This window comes from Barbatula barbatula (genome assembly GCF_947034865.1).
Source record: "Barbatula barbatula genome assembly, chromosome: 10".
Lineage (NCBI taxonomy): Eukaryota > Metazoa > Chordata > Actinopteri > Cypriniformes > Nemacheilidae > Barbatula > Barbatula barbatula.
In genome coordinates this window covers 22,141,326-22,163,015 of record NC_136773.1, presented here as the reverse complement: position 1 = coordinate 22,163,015, position 21,690 = coordinate 22,141,326, and the positions used below count along the sequence as shown (strand labels likewise).

Genomic DNA, 21,690 nt, shown 5'->3' with positions numbered 1-21,690 from the left:
TTAATTCCAGTATTTATCTTTAACCGATATACCTGTACTTTTCGATTTTTAGAACTATGGGATGGCCACCAGGCACTTAAACAGTAATAATTATAACTTGGTTATTTACAAAATGGCAATAAAAGTAATAGGACGTTACAGTATTCCAGAGCTTACATAAAACAATTCTCAGTGAAAGTGACCTTTAATGCCTTAAACAAACGGAGAAACTAAATATATGCATATTTTTATTTTCAAAGTGTCACCCCAAAAAAGTCACCATATTCTACGTATTGTACATTTTAAAATAATACATAAATAAATAAAAAAGAACTGTATACAACTCATTTAATTGTGCAATCATTTATATTAGTAATTTATACATTTACCCAGTAAGTAATATGATGGGGAGCCTTTAAATAAGTGAAAGTTTTCTTGTTGGGTAAAATAATTCCAGTAGTGCACACTGTGAGGTAAACGTGTTTAATAATAGAAGGGTGATAACAGGTTTTGGCACCTTGCACCAGATCTTGTGCAATGGGATTAACCCTTAGGAAAAACTGTATAACGGTTACTGTTGTAATACACGTAATAAAAAATCCGCAAAAGTAAAGGGAAACACTTATAACTTCGTGATTTTGACGATGTCACCGCGTGTTTGATCAAAATCTAACATGTTTTTTATTCTTCTTTAAATATTTCCTTTCGGTTAGCAAATCTATGGCGTCCAGATACAAATGTGAATGTATCAAAATCGATTTGATCCATAAACCGCACGTGTGAGCGGTATACATTACGACCCGGAAGTGTTCTGAACTTTACGACGTCCCCCAGGCCCGCCCACACGCGGCGGCTTTGCGCATGCGCCCGATCCTGCGCGAGACCACCATCTGACAGACGGTTTTATTTGGAAAATTATCTTCGTAAACATCAATATTGTGACACGATTCCGATTAAAATGCCTCGCGATATCAACACCGCACCTTCCTGAGATTCAACGATGACAGAAGACGTGTTTTAATCAGCACGTCGATGGAGAGACTTTAACGTCGGATTGAACCCCTGAGGTTAAACCGGTGAGCCGCAGCTCAAAACACTCGAATGATATTGTTTGTGTTGTGAATATATCTACAGATTATTCAAAAAACGTGTTTTGTGTCTGATATGATGCTGTTGGGATCGTGTCAACAACGTTAACGCAGCTAAACCGCTAACTGCCCGCATTATGCAGAAATATAACTTCCCACATAACATATTCCTCTGTCGCGTTATTTTAAACGCAAACGAGGTTGTGTATTTGTGTATAATTTAGTGTTCATGAAATAAAGTACGTTAACGTTAGATTAGGCTAATCTGTCAAGTGTCCTGAGGTAAATTAACGTTAAACACCATTTATATTTATATATATAATTATTTTCTCTCGTGTTTTGTATCTTGCTATGATTTAATAGAACCAAAATACACGAAGTTAAATGAAGACATGCAAGTTTACATTAATTATGTAGTATAACCATGGATCGGTTTATTTTCACAGTTAATCCTTCACTAATTCTGTTAAATAAGACACGTGTTACAGAGAGAGGTTTGATGCTTGAACAAATAATGTCATCATATATTTACATTAACAAATATTCCCATAATGCCTCACAGTGTTTTATGTTTTAAAATGTAGGAAGCCATAATAATATTGATATATCCAGAGCTCTCATTTGAAGAGTCTATCCTCCGGCCTGTCAAAGCACCTCAACGTTCTTCTCCATCTGCTATTTTCAGTGTTTTCTTTTCTTCATTCACAGTGTTAGTCACGCGTGTTTAAAATAAATCACGTAATGATAAATCATGCCTGGGAAATTAAAGGCGAAGATTGTTGCGGGACGGCATCTGCCCGTCATGGACCGTGCCAGCGACCTTACAGATGCCTTCGTAGAGGTCAGTCTTGTTTTAATATGACATGTTAGTTACTCGCTGCATAATGGATCATTGTATCTTGGTTGTGCTTAACAACCTAGGCATTTTAGCTAGGTTTTGAGACACTCCCCTGATTATATAACAAAGCGGTCCGTGCGACATTGCGTTCCTCAGGTGAAGTTTGGAAACACAACATTTAAAACGGATGTCTATCCCAAGTCCCTGAACCCTCAGTGGAACTCAGAGTGGTTTAAGTTTGAGGTGAGCTTGTCCATCTATTCTTATAGTTTGCTGTATTTTGCACGTTGAAGTTTATTCTCTCTCCGCCCCGCTCCTGCAGGTGGATGATGAGGATCTGCAGGACGAGCCGTTGCAGATCACAGTTCTTGACCACGACACGTACAGCGCTAATGATGCCATAGGAAAGGTGTACATTGACATTGATCCATTACTTTGCAGTGAAGCTGCTACTATCATCTCCGGGTGGCTTCCTATCTATGACACTATACACGGTGTGTTGCCTGTCCAAACAGGTGTATTGTAGACTAAATCAAATATAGTGTGTAATGTGTGAGGGGATTCTGAGTTGCGCTTTAATGACATGCTGTTGTTTAGGTATAAGAGGGGAAATCAATGTGCAGGTGAAGGTTGATCTCTTCAATGACCTGAACCGCTTTAGGCAGTCGTCGTGTGGCATTAAGTTCTTCTGTAGTAAGTATCTATAGCATCAGCTTTTTGTCTCTGTTGATGCTTTCTCCACTATCTGCCCTGTTTTTTTTTTTGTTAGGATTATCTTTGTACTTCAGTACAAAGCTGATATTAAAAAAGTCAAAGCTCTCGACAATCTTCTAGGCCAAGCGGAAAAATAGCATTTTCTTATTTTTCAATGGGTTGACTGTTTAAAAACTAATAAAAAATATATTAATACTGAATGTTAAGGCCACATGCTATTGTCATTATCATAAATTGATTTCTTCCAGCAACCTCTGTTCCCCGATGTTACCGGGCTGTGATGGTTCATGGCTTTGTAGAGGAGCTTGTGGTAAATGAGGATCCAGAGTACCAGTGGATCGACCGCATCAGAACTCCTCGGGCATCTAATGAGGCCCGACAGAGACTTATCTTTCTGATGTCAGGTAATAATATTCTGATGAATGATGTTGTCAATGTTTTTTATTTGCATTTTCTTTTCATTTGCACTTTTCTTGCAGTTCGTTTAAGTGTCTGTACATTAAATGCTTGTGTATTTGTGTTGTAGGTGAACTGCAAAGGAAGATTGGTCTGAAGGTGCTGGAGATGGGAGGGAACGCAGTGGTGGGGTACCTGCAATGCTTTGACCTGGAAGGAGAATCGGGTCTCGTGGTCCGTGCCATAGGGACAGCCTGCACACTGGAGAAAATCAGCACACTTCCTTCCACGACCACACAACCAAGTAACTCATCTCCTTCAAAAGACATGAAAGAGTGAGTGTTACATAGCCAGATATATATGTTATATATATAAAATGTTATATCGGCATCGAGTTTTGCCTCGATTTTTTTCAAGAGATTTAAAAATGGGCATTGTTTGGCTTTGCTTAGAACAACCGTAGTTCATCTGCAGTACATAATTGTTTATGATATGATTATATTTATAAACAAATAATGGTGCAGATATTTGTTCCGACAATACGTAATTATTTGAAATATGGCTATTCTAAATAAAGCCATGCATCGTGTTACCATTAGGTTTTGCCATTTTGGTCATGAATCAAAATTTACACATTAAAGGTCAATCATTTTGTATAACAATTGTTAAAAGCATTTTATTATATATTTTATTATATTTGAAGTGTTAATTTGCAAAAACAGATAACTTAGTGTTTATACATTTTCATAAATCATGTTTTTTATTGTGTATTCATTTAATTCAATATATTTTTCCCAGCATATGTGAAACTCTTCTTTTGTTGAACAGGAAGTAATGCAACATGAGAGCATGAAAATGCTGTACAATTACTTTTTGTTCATATTTCTAAGTATTTATGAGGGTGTGTGTGTGTATTTGTTTTCTGAGTTGCTGTATAATTAGTTGTACAGAAATGCATTCTCAACACACAAACACACCACCTCTCGATCCCTGCATGTTCTCTATATTTTTCTCTTATTATCTTCTGCATGCTGCATCTGTCCTGCACTAGCATGTGTTTGCATTAGACGGCTTAAAGGTTGCAATCTAGGCATTATGTCTTCAGTCTTGTGTTTCGCAATTGTAAATATCATTGTTGTCTTGTCCCTTGCTCTCTTGGGAGCTGTGAATGTTTGAATGACTGTCTCAAAACCTAGTGAGCTGCATCTAAACAGGGCATAAACTCTATGAAAGTAGCTGAGTAGGTTTTGACACACGTTGGTAAATAAGTCTTCCCCATTCAGTTTTCCATGAGGCCTATTCTGGGATTGTATATGCCTGCATGTTTGCGTATGTCAACGTCATGTGGTGTTTGTCTTTTTTGTAAATATACAGTACACAACAGGTGTGTGGAATGTATGATCAATGCGTGTGTGTATGTGTAGCTCTCCGCAGGCTGCTTCTTCTACTCTTGGATGTCGTTCTACACACAGCAGTCCGGTTCACATTGCAAGCAGTCGTCTTTCTCAGGGCTTCTCTGTTTCCGTGCCAACACTGCTTTTTGCCGGTATGAAACCCAGACACAGGAGCTCAGATGCCCCCAGAGCCAAACAGTGTAGGCAGGTACCCCATGACCACGTCACGACCTTCCCACGGCCGCACCAAGACCTCTCACCACACCCCTGTTCTTCATTGGCAGACAGCTTTGACATCATCAGCCCCCTCCCTTCAGCTGCCAAAGCAACCGTTTGCCAAAGCATTGACAGTTTGCTATTTCTCTCAAAGGGCTTCTGACCAATCGGTATGACCGGTATTCGTTTAGAATTTATTTGATCAGAGATAAGGGTTTGGCTTATGTGTTTCTAGGTTGTGCTTTTTTGAATTTCTTTGTCAGACAGGCCTCGTAAAGGCAAAAGAAATTAAAACACTTCAACACTGCTTTGGTTGGCTGAAACACGCTTCTTCATGTTGTGCTTTTTTGGGGAGGTTTTACAGCGTTTGTATTTTGTCCATTTGTTATTTTATCCCCGCTTAGCTTCCAATCAAGAGCTTTCTTGTCTGTTCTCGTCATGTTCACGCACTCAGCCCTCACGGCAGCAAGCAGACATCACTCTCAATGCTTTTTCTTTCTCCCTGTATCTCTTCCTCCCTCCTTGCACACATTCACCAGCTCAAACTCACGCAAACGGGCACATCTGTCATGTATGAACCCGTGAGTCCGTGTGTGTTGATGGAGTGTGTTCCTCCCTGCTCTCATAGGCCAGTTTTTGGGGAGGAGGCCCCGGGTGTCCCGTTATCCTCAGGACCCCCCACCCCTCTGAGAGCACAAACCTTCTCTTCCTTCTCCCCCTCCAAGTCCTACAGCCGCCAGTCCTCCTCCTCCGACACCGAGCTCAGCCTCACCCCTAAAACCGGTAAGATACCCCACCCCACCTGACCTCTGCCAGACACTCTCTCTTTGCAGGCCTCTGTAACACCAGTCTTGCTGCTAAGCAGTGTTATTTTTTTGACCCCGTTGTTAAGGCCTAGAAGCAGAGAGTTTATTGCACAGGTCTTCATACATCCATTAATTTGGATCATTTTTGTGTTTGTCATTTATGTTTGCTGTATTTTCCCCTACTGTTTATTTTACTCTATTTATGTGAGAGACCTTAATTTGTTTGTTTGTTTTGATTTAGCTCAAGGCTGTTATTTCCTATTATTTGCATTCAGCATCTGTAGGAGATCATCGTCGGAAGCTCTACCTGCCATTCTTACTTTAAAGAGGGTCTTTATGGATTTCACTTTAAAAAGAATTAGTTTTCCATTTTAATGGAAAATATGACTCCATAACATAACCCCTTAAAGCAGTAAATGTAAAACAGTTATCTAAACGGAAATCTTAGAATTTCAGACATTCTGAAAACCTTGCTAGCCACATTTAAATAGCAACGATACCTGTATTTACAAGCAAGTATTAAGAGCAAGCAACTATATTACAAGACAGATTTACTTTTAACAAGATCTCTGATTATTTCAGCATGATGATGGAATGTTTTGAACCTGTCTTTGCAATGAGGCTGTTTGAAAGATGCCGCTGAATGTTTACCATGTCACATCCAAGGAAAGGAGTATTAAAGACACAACAGCACAAAACAAACACCAAATATAATGAATGGAAAGTAAATAACCTCTATTTGATGCCTCCTTGGTTATCTCCACAGTTGTTTTTTCTATATCACTTTTTTCTGTTGTACAGTTCAGACACACCCCTGTTTCTGTTCTCATGTGATGCCTCCACCGCCATACTCTCCTCTCTCATTCTTTCTCTGTCAGTGAGGATGTATTTGTGTCCCAGTGATCACGTTCTTGAGTTCGATTCATCTCCCCTCCCCTCTGCCTATCTGCCCCACCACTTACGGCCAGGGATGGCCACCAGAAGTACAACTCCATCCCCTCTCCATGTCAGCCAATCAGACACCGCCCTGCTGCGAAAGTGCGTGTCTTTCAGTGAGGAACTGCTGCTGGCGCACTCTGGTAGGACACACCCTATAAACCTTGACCTTTGACCCTGGTCTGCAGTGAGTGCCTCCAGTGTGACCACACCAACCCCTGTGCTGCTCCCGGCAGAGTGTCACGCCCGTTTTTGCACACATTATACTTACAAACCTTTATCTTGTTGTTTGCCTACACAATGGTAGAACGATGTGGTGTCTGATGACCTCTCTAATTTAACAAAATCCCACATGCATGTGCCATGTTCGCATGCAGATTGGTCTCTCTGCCAATGGAAGACCAGACTCAGTAACAAAGAAACAACACTCCTGTTGGCTTGTTTATAAATGTTTAGTTTCCCTAGTGCCTGGGTTCTGAGCTTGCGTGTCTGAAACAAAGTATTTGTCGTAATCTTTTGAGATGTGGTAAGGAGTGATGTGAGTAAATGGCTGTAGTTTTTCAAGTCTGTTAACGGTTTTCTCTTAGCCTAGCTGGAAGAGCATCGCGTTAGCAGGTTGTGGGTTCAATAAAGGGAACACACATACTGAGTCGCTTTAGAGGAAAGCGTTTGCCAAATACATAAACGTAAATGTAATAATTGGACATTATGCGTTTTAAAGAAATATCCGAGCTGTAGGATGTTCAGATTGATAGGATCTGATTAGTGGGACTAAGTTAAAGTGTTAACTTGATGCTTACATTTTCGTAATGCGAGCGAATTGTATAGCTTTTCTTGTTCACGTCAGTGCAGTTTGAGTCATTCAGAACGGTTAAATGTATGTGGTGTGTGCTACTATTAGTCTGTTTATGAGTGAAGTATCTCATGTTTGGTGTCTCATTTTTCTGTCTCTTGTCTTTTATTAACAGGAATGGGCAGTGGCGGCAGTGCAGGGAAGGAGGCAGGGCCTCTTAAAGCTCTTCTGCGGCAGCAGACCCAATCAGCACTGGAGCAGAGAGTAAGACAAACACTCCATGTTTATTTGTGTGTTTATTTATGTATTTTAGAGCTTTATTTTGTTTGTTTGTTCATTTGTCAATTTGTATGGATGACACTCAGAATATATGTGCATGTGTATATAATGACGGACACAGTATTAACAATAATTAACCACTGTGGTGTCAAAGTTGACTAACTAATTTTTCTGGACATTCCATTGGTTAGAGATTTGTAAATCCCACAGACAATGAAGGCTGACCATTGGTCAAGATTTATGAAAAATGGATGTAGGAGGTTTCAGTCTGTTCAGTCCAGGGGTTTTACTGTAGATTTATCCTATGCCGATTTTCTATTAACATTTTAAATGTTTGTTTTAGTGACTAAATACAATTAAAAGTATTTTTTTCACTCTGTCACACTCTCATCGGATTTCAGGGGGTTTCATCATCCTCTGAAGTGTTTTTTAGGACGCTGGTATGTCTGAAGAGGGCATGCCAAATGTTTAGGTTTTAGTCTTTTTTCATTGTTTCATTTTATTTCACTCTTTAAATCCTCCCTGCAAAGTCCTGCATCTCCTCTACTGTCCTACAGACTTCATTGTCCATCAAACCAATGGCACGTCAGAAATGTCACCATTGGTTTAGGAATCATATGGTTATGCACCCCTATACATGAAGAATGTTCTAGAACCTTTGCCAGGTGCTAGGATGCTATCATATAGCTGTGACCTTTGCTAACGGTTTCTTCTGGGATGTTCAAAGGTCTGTTGTACCGTAGATGCCATGCTTAGTTAAGCTTGTTTAATTTGTGTGATGATGACTATAACTGAAGAGATGGCTTCATTTGTCTTCTGTTATTTATGGGAGAGAAAGACATGGGTACTGCTAACAATTTTGTTTTAGGTTTTAATCAGGACTTCATTTGATATTTATTAAGCCTATGCTTGAAGTGTATCAAATGAAATCCTGAAATTGAAGAGATGGCATCAAGTTCTAGCATCAAAACAGAAATGTGAAACCATTCATATCTTCATATCTGTGAAGTCCTGATATAATGCACTCTACAGAGTTGTTACCCAGTAAAATAATCTCCTGTACTATAAATCTCTCGATTTCAGCATGTGTCTTTTATTGTGATTGCTAAATATTCACGGTGTACTGGCATGATCCACAGGTTTGCTTTAAAGTCGTTGAGATGATGTCTGTACAGAAATTCACCTTCCCTCCCGACGTGTGTTGCCAATGTAACCACATAGATGAACATGATGTCCTGTAGTTCTATTTGTATCACCGTTTCATGGCCTTTCTGTGTGTTTCAGGAATACCCGTTCTTCACTTTGACCTCCTTCCCTCCTGGATTTCTCCTTCACGTAGGGGGTGTGGTCAGTGCACGCTCAGTGAAGCTTCTAGATCGAATCCACAACCCCGGTAAGACCCCTTACACTCCACCAGCACCGGATAACTGCAACCGTGCACCACTGATGTTCAGGACATATTTTTAGCAATAAATAAAACACTAAACTCTAAAGATTTCGACTTGAAATGGAACACACAGGACAAACCGTTAAGAATGAAAAACTCATAGTCCAACATAGTAGGGGTGTGACGAGACACTTATCTCAGCTGCTGTTCAGCCTCCCAAAGCGCTGCTGGCAGCACAAACCACGGTAAATACTAGTGCTTTTATGCTCGAAGCGGGTGAAGGACGAAACCTGTGTTTACATTGAAAAACGGTGGGAAGGTAGGACCGCGGGATGGAAAATCCTGTTGTCTATGAATGGCCAGGACGGTCACTGTAACTCGCAGCACGGCATGTTAATACCGGTAACACATCGGTACAATAGGTGATTAATAATCAGCCTATCAAAATAAATGATTTGAACATATATTAAGAAGACTGCATGAATCTGTAACTCCTTTATATTTTGCATATTTTATATGATATTTTTACACTTTTAAACTGTTTTACTAAAAAAATAATGCTTTGGTTATATAGACTTCCCACAAATATGAACAATACAATTTTAAACAACAATTAAATGTTTCAAGTAGGTCTCTTTAATATGTGAAACAGATGTATTAGGTTACTGTCACTTAAATTGCTTTTGAATGGGGACGTATGGACGCATCGCAGCATGTAGAATATACGTTACACTGCAAAAGAATCCAAAGATCTTTCAGCAAAAGTAGAGCGATTCATCTTGTTCTTCTTTGTTGCCGGTTCTGCGTCAGTTCTGTGGAATACTGCCGCATAGCAGTAAACTTTGTAACAGCAGTGTTTCAAGTACCGAAACCAAAATTCTGGTTTTGAACCGATTGAAATCTAACATGTACCGGTAAATTTCCAGAACCGGTTTACCGCGCAACCCTACATACTTTGTGCAGTTATTAGCGTGTTCTGTACGGTAATGAAAACAGGTCGCACCACAACAAAATGTGCACTCAGACAAATGCTCCCAAATATGTTTTGAGGTAGCACAGGTTAAATTTAGGGAGCACATGCAACAGAAATGGTCGCAAATTAGAGCCAATTGCGTAAGGAAATTGTGTTACCTCGTCACACCCCCTACTGCATAGACAAATGCACACATAAATGATACATTTTTTACCTTTTTACTACAAATGAAATGGTTTGACCACATAAGATATTTAACACTTTGGCATAACACATTATATTACTGGTTACCTAACAGTGTGAAAGCAATTTACTTACCTGTTCATAATGTTATGAGTTAGAGATCAGCACTACTGTGTGTGAAGTTTGGTTTTCTGGTAGTTTATAATTGAGCATGACAGGGGCTTTTGTCTTATGTACAGTCTCAATGTTCTGCATTACATGTTCAACTGTTGCAATGCCTTAAAGGCATATACTTAAGTACCACCAAAATGTATCCATTCGTTTGTAAAAACAAACAAATATAAGATCTGCATCTGACAGTTGAAGTCAATGGGGCTGGCCATTCCAAACAAAACAAAAGGTGGCTTAATTTTAAATAAACGTATTAATGTGTTTCTTCTTTTGTTTTACAAACAAAATATTTCGTGGTCATCAACAGAACTTACCTTGTATTAAACCTTTTTGTTCTGTCCTCTTCACCGTACGATCAAATCTCCATTCTCTATCATTACCTTTCTTTGCTTGTGTAATGTACTGTAGATCCACCTCTCATCGACTTTTATTTTGGCCGATTGCATTTCTGTGTTTTTGTCATACACAAACATTAACCATACCCTTCCCCGAACATCACACGGCTTGTGTAACCCACGCTAACACTGCACGGACATTATATTTCCTGTTATTATTTATTTTCATGATCTCATGATTCAGTTTTGCTTCTAAACATTAGTTTTTTCTTAATTTGCTTGTTTTCTTTCACCTCTTGGACTCTTGATGCTGCGAGTTGCAGTGAACTTTGTCCTCTGCTTGAATTCATCTAACCATTATCTACGAATTAGCATTTTATGTTATGACATGTTTTCAAACGAAGTATCCGATTGCGTCCAGTGGTCACAAGCGAAGGGAACAAAGTTTTAATAAGAAATAATTACTCTGGAACACACAAACACCCACATAAGGACAGAATCATATACACTAACCCAGCAGCAAATAGTCAATTCCATTGGCACAATACACACACATTAACTGCACAACTACGAATGAATGTTTACATTGTGTGTGTTTGCGGGCCTGTGTGTGCATTAAGTAAGGCATGGTTTGGTTGGAGCCGCTCATGTAGTTTTTTTTTGTAGATGCTGGATTAGAGCCTCAGTGATAGTGCTGCTGCATGCTCTCTCTCTCTCTCTCTCTCTCTCTCTTTCTCTTTCTCCCCTTTCCTTCTTTCACCTGTTTTCCCTTCCTTCTCTCTTTCACATCTTCAATTCTCTAAATATTCTTCTAGTCAGTCCACCTCCTCTCTTGTTCTTGTGGGTCACCTCTCAGATAACTCTTGTCTGATTTTGCAGTTCCTGTGGAGTGGTGTTGTCCAGTGTTGTGCTCTCGTTTGTAGTTTGTGTTTGGTTTCTTTTTCTTTTCTACTCTCTTTCTCTCTTCTTTCTGCTCCTTTAACCGATCTACTAATGTGGCGATTTGGCTCAGCCTTGGGTAACACCAGATCATACAAACTGCTAGACTGGAATAGTTTCACTGCAGGTACTACCCTACCCTCAGTCCTGCTATATACAGACACACACACACTTACATAAAGCCTTTGGCTGCTCAGCTCAATGATGTAATATTGATATACATTATATTGCATAAAATTGGATTTTTCTATTAGTTTGATTTAATTATATTATCATTACACCACTGATCAAACGTTTAGGATCACTTGAAAAAAATGTTTCTCATAATCTAAAAAATCTATTTACCTAAAGATGTGTGTTTCAATGTTTGAAATAACTTTTGTTGACAGAAATATAATTGTCAAAACATATTTAATATTTATTACAATTGTTTGGACCAAATAATAAATAAAAAGCATAGTCCAGCATAGACTTCAGTTCTGTTAAAAAAGCTTCCCAGGTTGAGACCTCAAGAAGCTTGATGGCAAAATGCGAAGTGTACAATTCTAGGGCGGCTACTTTAAAGATAAAACTTCATTTATTTTTTAATGCTTTTAGGCAAAACAGAATTCCCAAAGCTACATTTGTGTTATTTCATGGTTTTGATTGGTTTAATATTATTCTAAACTGTAGAAAATATGAATAAAGAGTGAGCCTACACTTTTGACCAGTAGTGTGTTTATATGTGGTAACTAAAAAAATCACATAATTTATCATCATTTTCACTATATTTCACAATATTTGTATTTATATGTAAGGTAATAACAAAGAAAGTTAATTTGGCACATTCCACTGACAAGTAGAGCGATTAGATTGTCTGGCCTTTAGAAATTGTTGTGTGTAGATGAAGCAAAATATAAAAATGAATTGGACTGTAAATTTGTTCCTCATTGGTGAAAAGTACCAGACTGTGTTGAGAAGTCTGACATTGCACACTTACAAGAATCTTAACGGCTCACATTTGCATACTTATATTTACACATACGCAGTTAAACGCTTTATAAGTAGTGTGTTGCATGAGCTGCCATGCTGTAAGTTTTTGTAAGATTATGTGTGAGTGTGTGTGTCTCTCGCATGTATTATCTGAATGCGTGGCTGTTTTCTGCTCTGGCTGATCATTGGGGATCTGCTTTGATTGTGCCTCACCCCGCTCCTTTACTCAGTTCCCCCTACTTCCTGGTCACATGACTACTTGATCTACCAATCCAGATAAGGTAAAGAAAAGCAGACGTGCGCATTGTGCTGCTTTCAGTCAACGGTTGTAGTCCCTTAAATGTTTTCTGTTCCCTTGGTAGTGCTGTTTTTAAAGTCATTGTTTACATGTACAGTATTTAAAAATAAGTGTGCCATGAGATATAGTGTGCCATGATGCTGTTGATTTCTAGTGGGGTCATGCATGCTGGGATGGTGTTTTAAAAAATGTCTTAACATGTTTTGTTGACATGCTACCTTGACTAAATAATTCATGTTAGTAGTTTACTTTAAATTAAAAGGTGTATTTTGCTCTTTTTTTAAAGCAAATAGTAAATTGTAGTTTGTGTGAGATAGCAAAAAAGTACTAAACACCTCTTGACCTACTTTACCAGGATCCAAAGTAAACGGTTGGGTCCTTTTGGTGTTTTTGAATCAACCTGCGTTTTGTTTTGAATTTACGCTATTAAGTGGACAACTCCGATAGTTCCTTATGGAATTTCTTTTTGGCACATATTTCTTGAATGTTCAGTAAATGACCAACGGTTTGATACAAATAAGTGATATTAATAATAGTTATTCACCCGAGCCTGATGCTTCTGAAGAAAAATAACTAGTGTTTGAATGTTGTATTTATCACTGAGGTGAATATAGCATCAGGTCTTACTTGTCTTTTTATACCTGTCTTCTGCCCGTCTTTTGATCTATCCTCTTCTCTGCTGTGCACTTATCTTCTAATGCTCACCGTTATTCATCAAACTCCTTCCTGCTGTTGGCTGCTTAACCAGTAAAGGATGGAGTTTGTGCTCCATTGACAATCCCTGTTTGAAAAGCATGACTGCGCTGGCGAGGGAATGTTCTGCCTACTTTTGTGGCTTAGCTCATAAGAGCTTCTTAGAATGGCATATCGCGCCGGTGTCCTCTTTGTTTTCGCCATCATCATCATCATCATCATCATCCTCCTCATTTCGCACAGTCCTCTCCTAGTATGTGGTTAGCAGGCAGGGGAGTTTGCTCTTGAGAGTTGTGAAAACCCCTTGCTCCAAGAGGGCACAGCACCTGCGCGTGCATGTGTTTGAGTGTGTTTCAAACAAACGCTCAGCTACTAGCCTTGTTTGCACGCTTTGCTCCCTGCAGACGGCTGTGACGTGGTTAGCACACCATGGCAAATGTGCAAAGTTTAATTCTTTCCTCGTTTATCTAATCTGAAATAAACACCATTCTGATGTAAGCCATACATCCAATTTACACAAACATCCAAGTGCAAAATTGTGAAAGACTGGGAGCGTCAAGAAAGCAACTAACATGGCCAGTATCAGCTTAAGTGTGTGTGAGTGCTTTAAGCTTGCATGACGTCATATTAACGTTTGTTACAGACGAGCCGGAGACGCGAGACGCTTGGTGGGAGGAGATTCGTCAGGAAATTAAGTCTCACGTCAAAGCTCTCGGCTGCCACGCTGTGGTGGGGTACAGCGAATCCACCAGCATCTGGTACTAAACAAACACAGAAGCACAATCTTAAGACTGTATTCACAACCAGTTGCTGATAACGTTCTTTTTTACATGTGTGTGTGTGCACAGTGAGGAGGTCTGCATTCTGTCTGCATCCGGCACAGCGGCGATCCTCAGCTCCCGTTTCATACAGGACGGCTCACTGGATGTGGAACACAGGTTGTCAAGGCAACCAGTTGTCTTTACTTCAGGGGCAGACAGAGTCGAGGGGGATATGGGTAGTTCAGCTTCACTAGGGTAGGTTAATGACACACGCGCACACATACACACACACCTCTGGCTCGCTGTAAGGGACACTTGAATTGACGGTTTAACAAAAAAGTTCTCAAACTTTTGTCATCATCTTACATTACAGTAAATGGCACTACGTTAGGTATGTAAGGAACAGAACTTTGGGTTCACTGACAGCCTTCTTTGCTGTAACCCCCTGTGCTGTCTTGTGGATTAAGAATGACTGGAGGTTGTGCATTTATGACCAAATGTCATTTTTTTGGTAAACAATTACATTAATCTCCTTACTAAACACTACTAATTAAACTGGTGTGTGTGTCTACTTTTGCAAAGGACAGCTTTTAAAGCTACTAACCAATTGAAATTCTGAGGACTTCATAACAAAGGGAAAAAGTATTTTTTTGTCTCTGTGTACATACATTTTTAGATAAAAAAATAATATCTTCAAATAAATATTAGGCTGTCCGTGTTCAATGGGAAGTTTTAACTCATGTGGGTGCTTGGGTCGGTTTGTGTATGCCATGTGTTACCTGTAACAAAGAACTAATAACGGTGTTTATTTCCGTAAGATTTGAGGAGGTGGCGCCCCCTGGCTGTGGGTTCTGCCACATACCATACGATGAGTTGAACATACCGTTTCCTGCTCAGCTTACCTATTGCTACTGTTGTCGCCGCAACAAGGTGCCTGACGTCCTGTTCACCACGATCGACTTGCCCACCGAAGCCAATGTCACTGGCAAGGGCTGCCTGATTCAGGCCAGGTAAAACTTACACAGAAGACAAAATTCTGAGTATGGTCTTAATGAAATGCCTGCATACTCCGCATGTGCATTTTATATTTAGCGTGCTGTGATGCATTACATTCAAAGCCGTGTTGTGTAGGCAGATGCAGAACTGTTTCTCTCTCACTTAATCTCTACCCCATGCCAGGTTGTGTCGGACTAAAAAGAAAGCCCAGGGAGAGGGCAACGCCACCGCTATCAGTAATCTCCTGCCCTTTCTGGAGTACGAGCTCCACACACAGCTGATGAACAAGCTGAAGCTACGTGGCATGAACGCTCTGTTTGGTCTGCGCATCCAGATCAGTGTGGGAGAGACCATGCTGTTGGGACTGGCGGTCTGTGTGCTATTACCCACAATGTTCAGAGGATTTATTGTATTTATCATGCTGTTGTACTTATCTGTTGCCTTTATGTTGTGTCTAGTCTGCCACAGGAGTCTATCTGACAGCGTTACCCAGTCCTGGAGGAATCCAAATTGCAGGAAAAACTCCCAGTGACATCACATATGAACAGCACATCTCCAATATGCAGAAGAAAATAAATGACACCATAGCGAAAAACAAAGAACTATATGAAGTCAACCCACCTGTAAGTACACACACCTGCCACCTGTCTGTAGTCTTGCATTGCATTTTTTTAACAAAGGCGATATAAAGGTTAACAAAGGGTGGATCAGCTTGCCCTGGAGAGATGCCCTGGAGTTTTATTGAGAAGAAAAATTGCTTGTGGTTTAATCCGAGAGAATGGAATCATAACTTTGTATTAAAATATAAATCACAGCTCTTTACATAATCCTTCTAATGTAAAGACCTGGAATGATTGTACAGTAACCGCTTTCAAAGAAATCAGAAGGTTATATTATTATATGTACCGCATACACTACAACTTGTCTTTGACCCTGGATTTATCATTGACTTTTGGTTGGCTTCATAGGAGGTTGTTGAAGAAATAATTGGTTCACCGATCCCTGAACCCCGTCAGAGGTCCCGTCTCTTCCGCTCTCACTCAGAGAGTTCAGACGAGGTGTCAGAACTGGACTTGTCTCATGGGAAAAAGGACGCTTTCGTACTGGAGGTGAGACAGCTTTGATTTATAGATTAATGATTGATCGGTAGCTCAGTGATATTGATGTTCTGATATTTTTCTAGATTGATGACACGGATGCTGTGGAAGACATACATGCACTTTTGACCGATTCCCCCACCCCACAAGGTGCACACCTTTACTCATCAATAGGGAATATAACAGTACTCTGTATTCACTGGACTGTATGGTCACATGTGTTCTTTTAAATTCGTTTCAGGATTTTACAGCTGTAACACTGAAATCATGCCTGGAATTCAAACCTGGACTTCAGCTATACAGGTATCTCAACCAGCCCTGTGACTGAATTGCCTCGAGGAAGAGCCATTTAAACTTGACGCACTGTCTGTCAAAAAAAATCGCAATGAGATATTTTCCCCAAATCGCACGGCCCTACAGTCAGCGAAACAAACAATTTACTTGTTTAATTTCAGATGTTTACCTCTGTGAGGGTTTTCCGCCTTAACAACCTCAATCTGACCAATCAGGGAATGAACAAGATTTTTACCGACCTCTGTGAGAACCTGCTTAAGGTACAAACATTTTCACTAGATAATGTAATTATTTTACACCTTCAAATGTTCTCTTGACTTTGGTCTGACAAATTAAATGATTGGATTGTTTGTGTAGCATTGCTTACATGCTCCTGTGATTGTGCTTTGGCTCTAGAGTTTGTACTTTAAGCTGCGCTCGATGACCCCCTGCTGTCTTTGTCACCTGAACTTCACCGTGGCCATACCTGAAGATGAACTCATACAGGTGAGGACACAACTGTTTACACACTAATTGTTGGCAGTGAAACTAATACATTTTTATCAGCATGGTAGTGGCATGACATATAAATGTATTCGATCTTGGCGGAATAGATCTGCTATGTTGCCGCTTCTGTGTCAGCGGAGCAAGTACGGAGCAAGCTCATTGCCTGCTGATATGGAAGGAACCAATCAGCTGAGCCGTGTAGTAAAGTTATTATGTCAGTTTGGTATCGACTTTAGGAGTGCGCCATCTAGAGTTTCATACCAGAACTCTCTCTGTCATTTACACCACAGTGATTTCACATCTACATTCTCAAATGAGAACACGCTAATAATGCTAATAAGTTTGATGCTTGAAGTTGTAGATGATTATTTAATAAATATTACAAAGCATGTTTGATTGACAGGTGGCGGTGACAGCTGTGGCGATGAGCTTTGACAAAGATCAGGCTCTGGAGAATGGCATGCACAGTGGGGAGAAGACACATATAAAGGGTGAGATGTCTTTTAGGTACAGTCATGTTCTTTAAAATGTTCTGAGTGTTTCTCTGTTTCACGTTGATCATCCTTTGCAGCGATACATGAAAATGACGAGCAGCTTCAATTCAATCTGGAGCTCAATCCTGACTGTCTTACCGCCACCAAAGGTAAAGCCTAAACCCTGAAACCTCAAATTAACCGTCACTGCTTTTTGCAATTTTGCGTTGTTGCAAAGAAAACACATTTTAGCACCAACAGTAGAGATATTACATTTTATTTCCTGTAGCTCAGTGGTAAGAGCATTGCGTTAACAACGCAAGGTTGTGGGTTCGATCCCAGTGGATTACAGATACCTATGTAAAATGTTTAGGATAATGTTACGTACGTCGCTTTGGATAAAACGTCTGCCAAATGCCTAAATGTAAATATGAAACTTGTTTTTTTATGCTGTGTATTCTTAACCCTAGCAATCCTGTAGACCTTATCCCTAGACCTTATAAATCTTTATGCAAAGTGTTAACATGATTTTGAGTTTAGTTTAGTTTAGTTTAAATGTTAATTTAGTATAACTGCTCCCCACGTTATAAGTTGTAGTGTTGAATATAACTTTACAGAGATAAAGGAAACTCCTGCATTTTTAACATCGAGCTCGTGTTGTTCTGCAGGTCTAGCAGATGTCACAGGCTGCCACCCATCAGCCAAAGGTCAGTGTGTGATCCTGCGCTACAGGATCTGAGGGCAGCAGGGTTGTTTGTTTTGGTTTTTCTTTTTGATTTCTGCTCCTCTTGTGTGTGACAGATGCAGCACTCACCCCAGCATCATCCATTTTACCCCTTTTTCTTTCTTTCTGTGTCCCGTGTTCTCTTCTCTGTGTCCCTCTGTTGTGGGTCCATGTGCGTTTGTACGTGCCCGTGGGTCCCGCGGCCTCATGTGCACGTACACGCGTGTGTATGTGGTGTTTTCGTCCATCGGTGTCTATCTGTGTGTCTGGATATCCGTCTGTGTGTGTGTGTGTGACCAGCCCCCTCAGTTGATTACAGTTCCTTTGCAGACAGATGCAGCTCCTGGATAGAGCAGCTTAGACTGAAAGCTCACACCATGAGACGCGGATCAATTAAAACAAGTAGGAGCACACACCCAGACCCCACACACACACACACTGACCATATAGTCAGAGTAGACGGTATGCCTTTGAAAGTGTTAATGGTTTTATGATCATTTTGGAGCCTTGGCGTCTGAGATGTAGATCAATAACTGTGTGGCATAAAAAAGGGCTAGCGAGCTAACATTAGCAAAAAAGCATAAACAGCCATGCTGTCTACTCCCTATAGGTCTATACACTTGCATACTACATCCACACACAAGCACACATTTCCATATCTTGCATTCAACAGTGGAAGAGTCTTGCTGCCATACGCCGATCCGTTCAAAGTGGATTGAGTGTGAAAGTTGAGGTTGAGTCCTAGCGAGAAGCCACGATGAAGACCATCATTTATTCAGCTTTGCTTCATCGATTTCATATTTCAACTGGCTTGTGTGATGTGCATGTGAAGTAAAGTACATCACAGGCTGACAGTCATGAGTTCTGCATCATAAGCATGACATTACAGGCCGGATAGTGTGGGACTGGGCAAATGCCTGTATGTAATAATCAAGGCATGCTTTCTGCATTCTCCACAGTGATATGTAGAAAAAAATGCAATATTAAGCTTTAAAGAGAATTCAGTAATATTGTGACACCCTTTAAGGTGACTGTCCCAATCTGCCTGAATTCACCCTGTTTTCCCAAATTATGAATGAATATACTGGTAATATATAATATATCGCCCAGCCCTAATTCAGACCAATGGCATACAATTTTAGCAACGGCATGTGCCATGTGATGCAGCGTCATGTATTATATACAGCTTTCACTGGCTGTATCATCTTCACGCTCTTTATAAAACCAGTCATCTCCCATGTCAAAGCTCACGTGTTGATCGGTCGAGGCATATTCGATTGTTCTCTCTCTGTCTCTTTGTATCTGCATGGTGTTTATTTGCATGCTTCAGTGCACTGTTATTGCTTTGCTTTAATCACACGCAAATGCACACAGTGTTTGTCTCGTCACATTTGTTGGTCGTGTAGAGCGCCATCTGAAGGCCATGTCTGGTATCTTTCCACCCCCTTTTTCTCTTTCTCTTTCCCTCATATCTCTTCCCCAACAGCATCATCTCTGGAGAAGAACAGCCCGTTGCCGGAGGGCCGCTCTCGTTCGCTGCGGTCCAATCGTTCCTACTCTGGCGGTTCTGTCGCTGTGGTCAAAATGACTCCGCTGTCGTTCATTCCTGGAGCCAAGATCATCAAATACCTTGGCATCATCAACATGTTCTTCATTAGAGAGACCACCTCACTTCGAGAGGTACAGGTTTAGATGCATAAACCCATGTTAAAACTCTGAAGTGTGCACACTAAAGGTGTAATCACAAAGAAACAACCTGACGTTTAATACAAATTCTGATAAATGAATTGCCTCTTAATATCAAAGCAGAACTTGTGAACTATGCTTACGAAGATCTTTGCGTTTATGTGTGTGGTAGGAGGGAGGGGTGAGTGGGTTTCTCCATACGTTCATAGCCGAAGTATTCGCGATGGTTCGCGCCCACGTCGCTGCTCTAGGAGGAAACGCTGTAGTTTCTTACAGCATGAAGGAGTGTGTGTTTATGGAGAACCCTAACAAGAATCAGGTAAATGTTTAAACAGTCACACTCGCACACTTGCACACTCACCCTTGTTGTTAATGTATGCTGGTGTTGTGTGTTTTTCAGGCGCAGTGTCTAATCAACGTCAGCGGGGACGCTGTTATATTTGTTCGGGAATCTGAACTCGATGCAGCTTCCGTACAACCACAGTCGGTTACCACACAGACCTCCAATGGTGGGGAAGGAACGTGAAGTCTCAAAAACACAAACTCTTACGTACGCTAGACATAACCTGAACCCTGCCATCTTGAGCAATTTCAAGCTGGGTCATGTCAAAACTGCTGTACCGACCGAATCAAGTTTCCAAAAATGTAAATCTAGATGTTTAAAATGTTTTTAAATGCTAAAATCTTTTGGGACATGTTATATTTAGCTCATTCAAATGATAAAATAAAATGAGAATTTGTGTTGGAATAACCATTTTAAATCCCTCCTATCAGAAGCCTTTCAGAAAGGACATCCATCATGTTTTTTATTTGATGGCCATTGTTGTTCACATTCCTTTTTGTCCATGTGCGATTGAGGCAGCTTAGCAATCCAAAAGGTTTATAAAATGCAGTGGCGTTCATTAAGAGCATGTAAACATGTCAACATCTCTCTAAATCAACGTGTTTTTGTAAAGGTATGAACTACTGAGGCACTCGTTCAAACGTACAGTTTGGGATTTTAAATAGCGAACCCACCCTACTGGTTTCAGGTTAGACCTACTGATCTAAAAAAATCATGTCAAGTGCTGGAAATGGTTGTTTGCTTTAGTGTGCCACGATGTTTGTTTTTTAATCGAAATATTTGGATCAGACCGGTCCATTGTTTGCATGTGCAATGCCAGTTAACTATAAAAAGAATAAGATGTCTTTTATTGTTCATCATGAACAGCCCATGGGACACTTGAATGTACAAATGACATGTATTGAGAGGAGACCAACGTCTGGATGTGGTGGGTAGCATGTCTCAGTTTATTGCTGTTATTTTGTAAATGTGTTTGCCTGGGACAAATCAAACGTGTACATTGAGAATATATAAAGAATACAATTCCTATGGCTCTGGCGTGTTTGGTCTTTAGTTGTTTTACTATCGTTTATTGAACCACAGATGTCAGTCAATTATATATAATAATTTTTTATAATATGTTGGATTATGCATACTATTAACTCATGTATATTATAATGTACATGCATGTTTTTATGTTTCGAATAGATGATTTTGGGTGCTGGCCTGTCACGTGATACAGATACCACTGTTCTTTACTTTATTATCATTTTTATTTAGTATATATTCTTCTAATGTATGAAGCGAGAGACACTATGTCACAAGGGAAAGAAATCACACAACCTTTCATCAAAAGAATGCTCTTTCAAAACTGACTGATGATAAATATAAAATTAATTTCCCATTACCCACTAAATATTCAGTTTCATCACATTACAGAAGTTAAACTGCCTTGCAGTT

At 40.0% G+C, this 21,690-nt stretch overlaps 1 protein-coding gene across 9 annotated transcripts; it reads left to right on the top strand.

Annotated features, from left to right (window-relative positions):
* Positions 1 to 813: 813 nt before the first annotated feature.
* Positions 814 to 21,281, top strand: c2cd5 (C2 calcium dependent domain containing 5). Of its 9 annotated transcripts, XM_079466361.1 has the most exons (28): positions 821 to 1,055; positions 1,776 to 1,908; positions 2,062 to 2,148; positions 2,228 to 2,399; positions 2,503 to 2,598; positions 2,868 to 3,023; positions 3,146 to 3,350; positions 4,440 to 4,613; positions 5,254 to 5,408; positions 7,336 to 7,424; positions 8,724 to 8,832; positions 14,034 to 14,148; positions 14,239 to 14,406; positions 14,970 to 15,161; positions 15,331 to 15,517; positions 15,606 to 15,770; positions 16,116 to 16,256; positions 16,331 to 16,394; positions 16,486 to 16,547; positions 16,700 to 16,798; positions 16,935 to 17,024; positions 17,428 to 17,515; positions 17,596 to 17,667; positions 18,166 to 18,204; positions 18,522 to 18,623; positions 19,708 to 19,901; positions 20,080 to 20,226; positions 20,308 to 21,281. In XM_079466361.1, the coding sequence occupies exons 2-28, from the start codon at positions 1,819 to 1,821 to the stop codon at positions 20,431 to 20,433; spliced, it is 3,384 nt and encodes a 1,127-aa protein (XP_079322487.1). In that variant the 5' UTR covers positions 821 to 1,055; positions 1,776 to 1,818; the 3' UTR covers positions 20,434 to 21,281. The 9 variants fall into 9 exon arrangements, 7 of the variants coding, with proteins under 7 accessions (XP_079322482.1, XP_079322481.1, XP_079322483.1 ...); XR_013787234.1 differs by lacking the exon at positions 4,440 to 4,613 and having other exon boundaries at positions 814 to 1,055; positions 18,317 to 18,623; XR_013787235.1 differs by lacking the exon at positions 4,440 to 4,613 and having other exon boundaries at positions 814 to 1,055; positions 18,299 to 18,623.
* Positions 21,282 to 21,690: the final 409 nt, after the last annotated feature.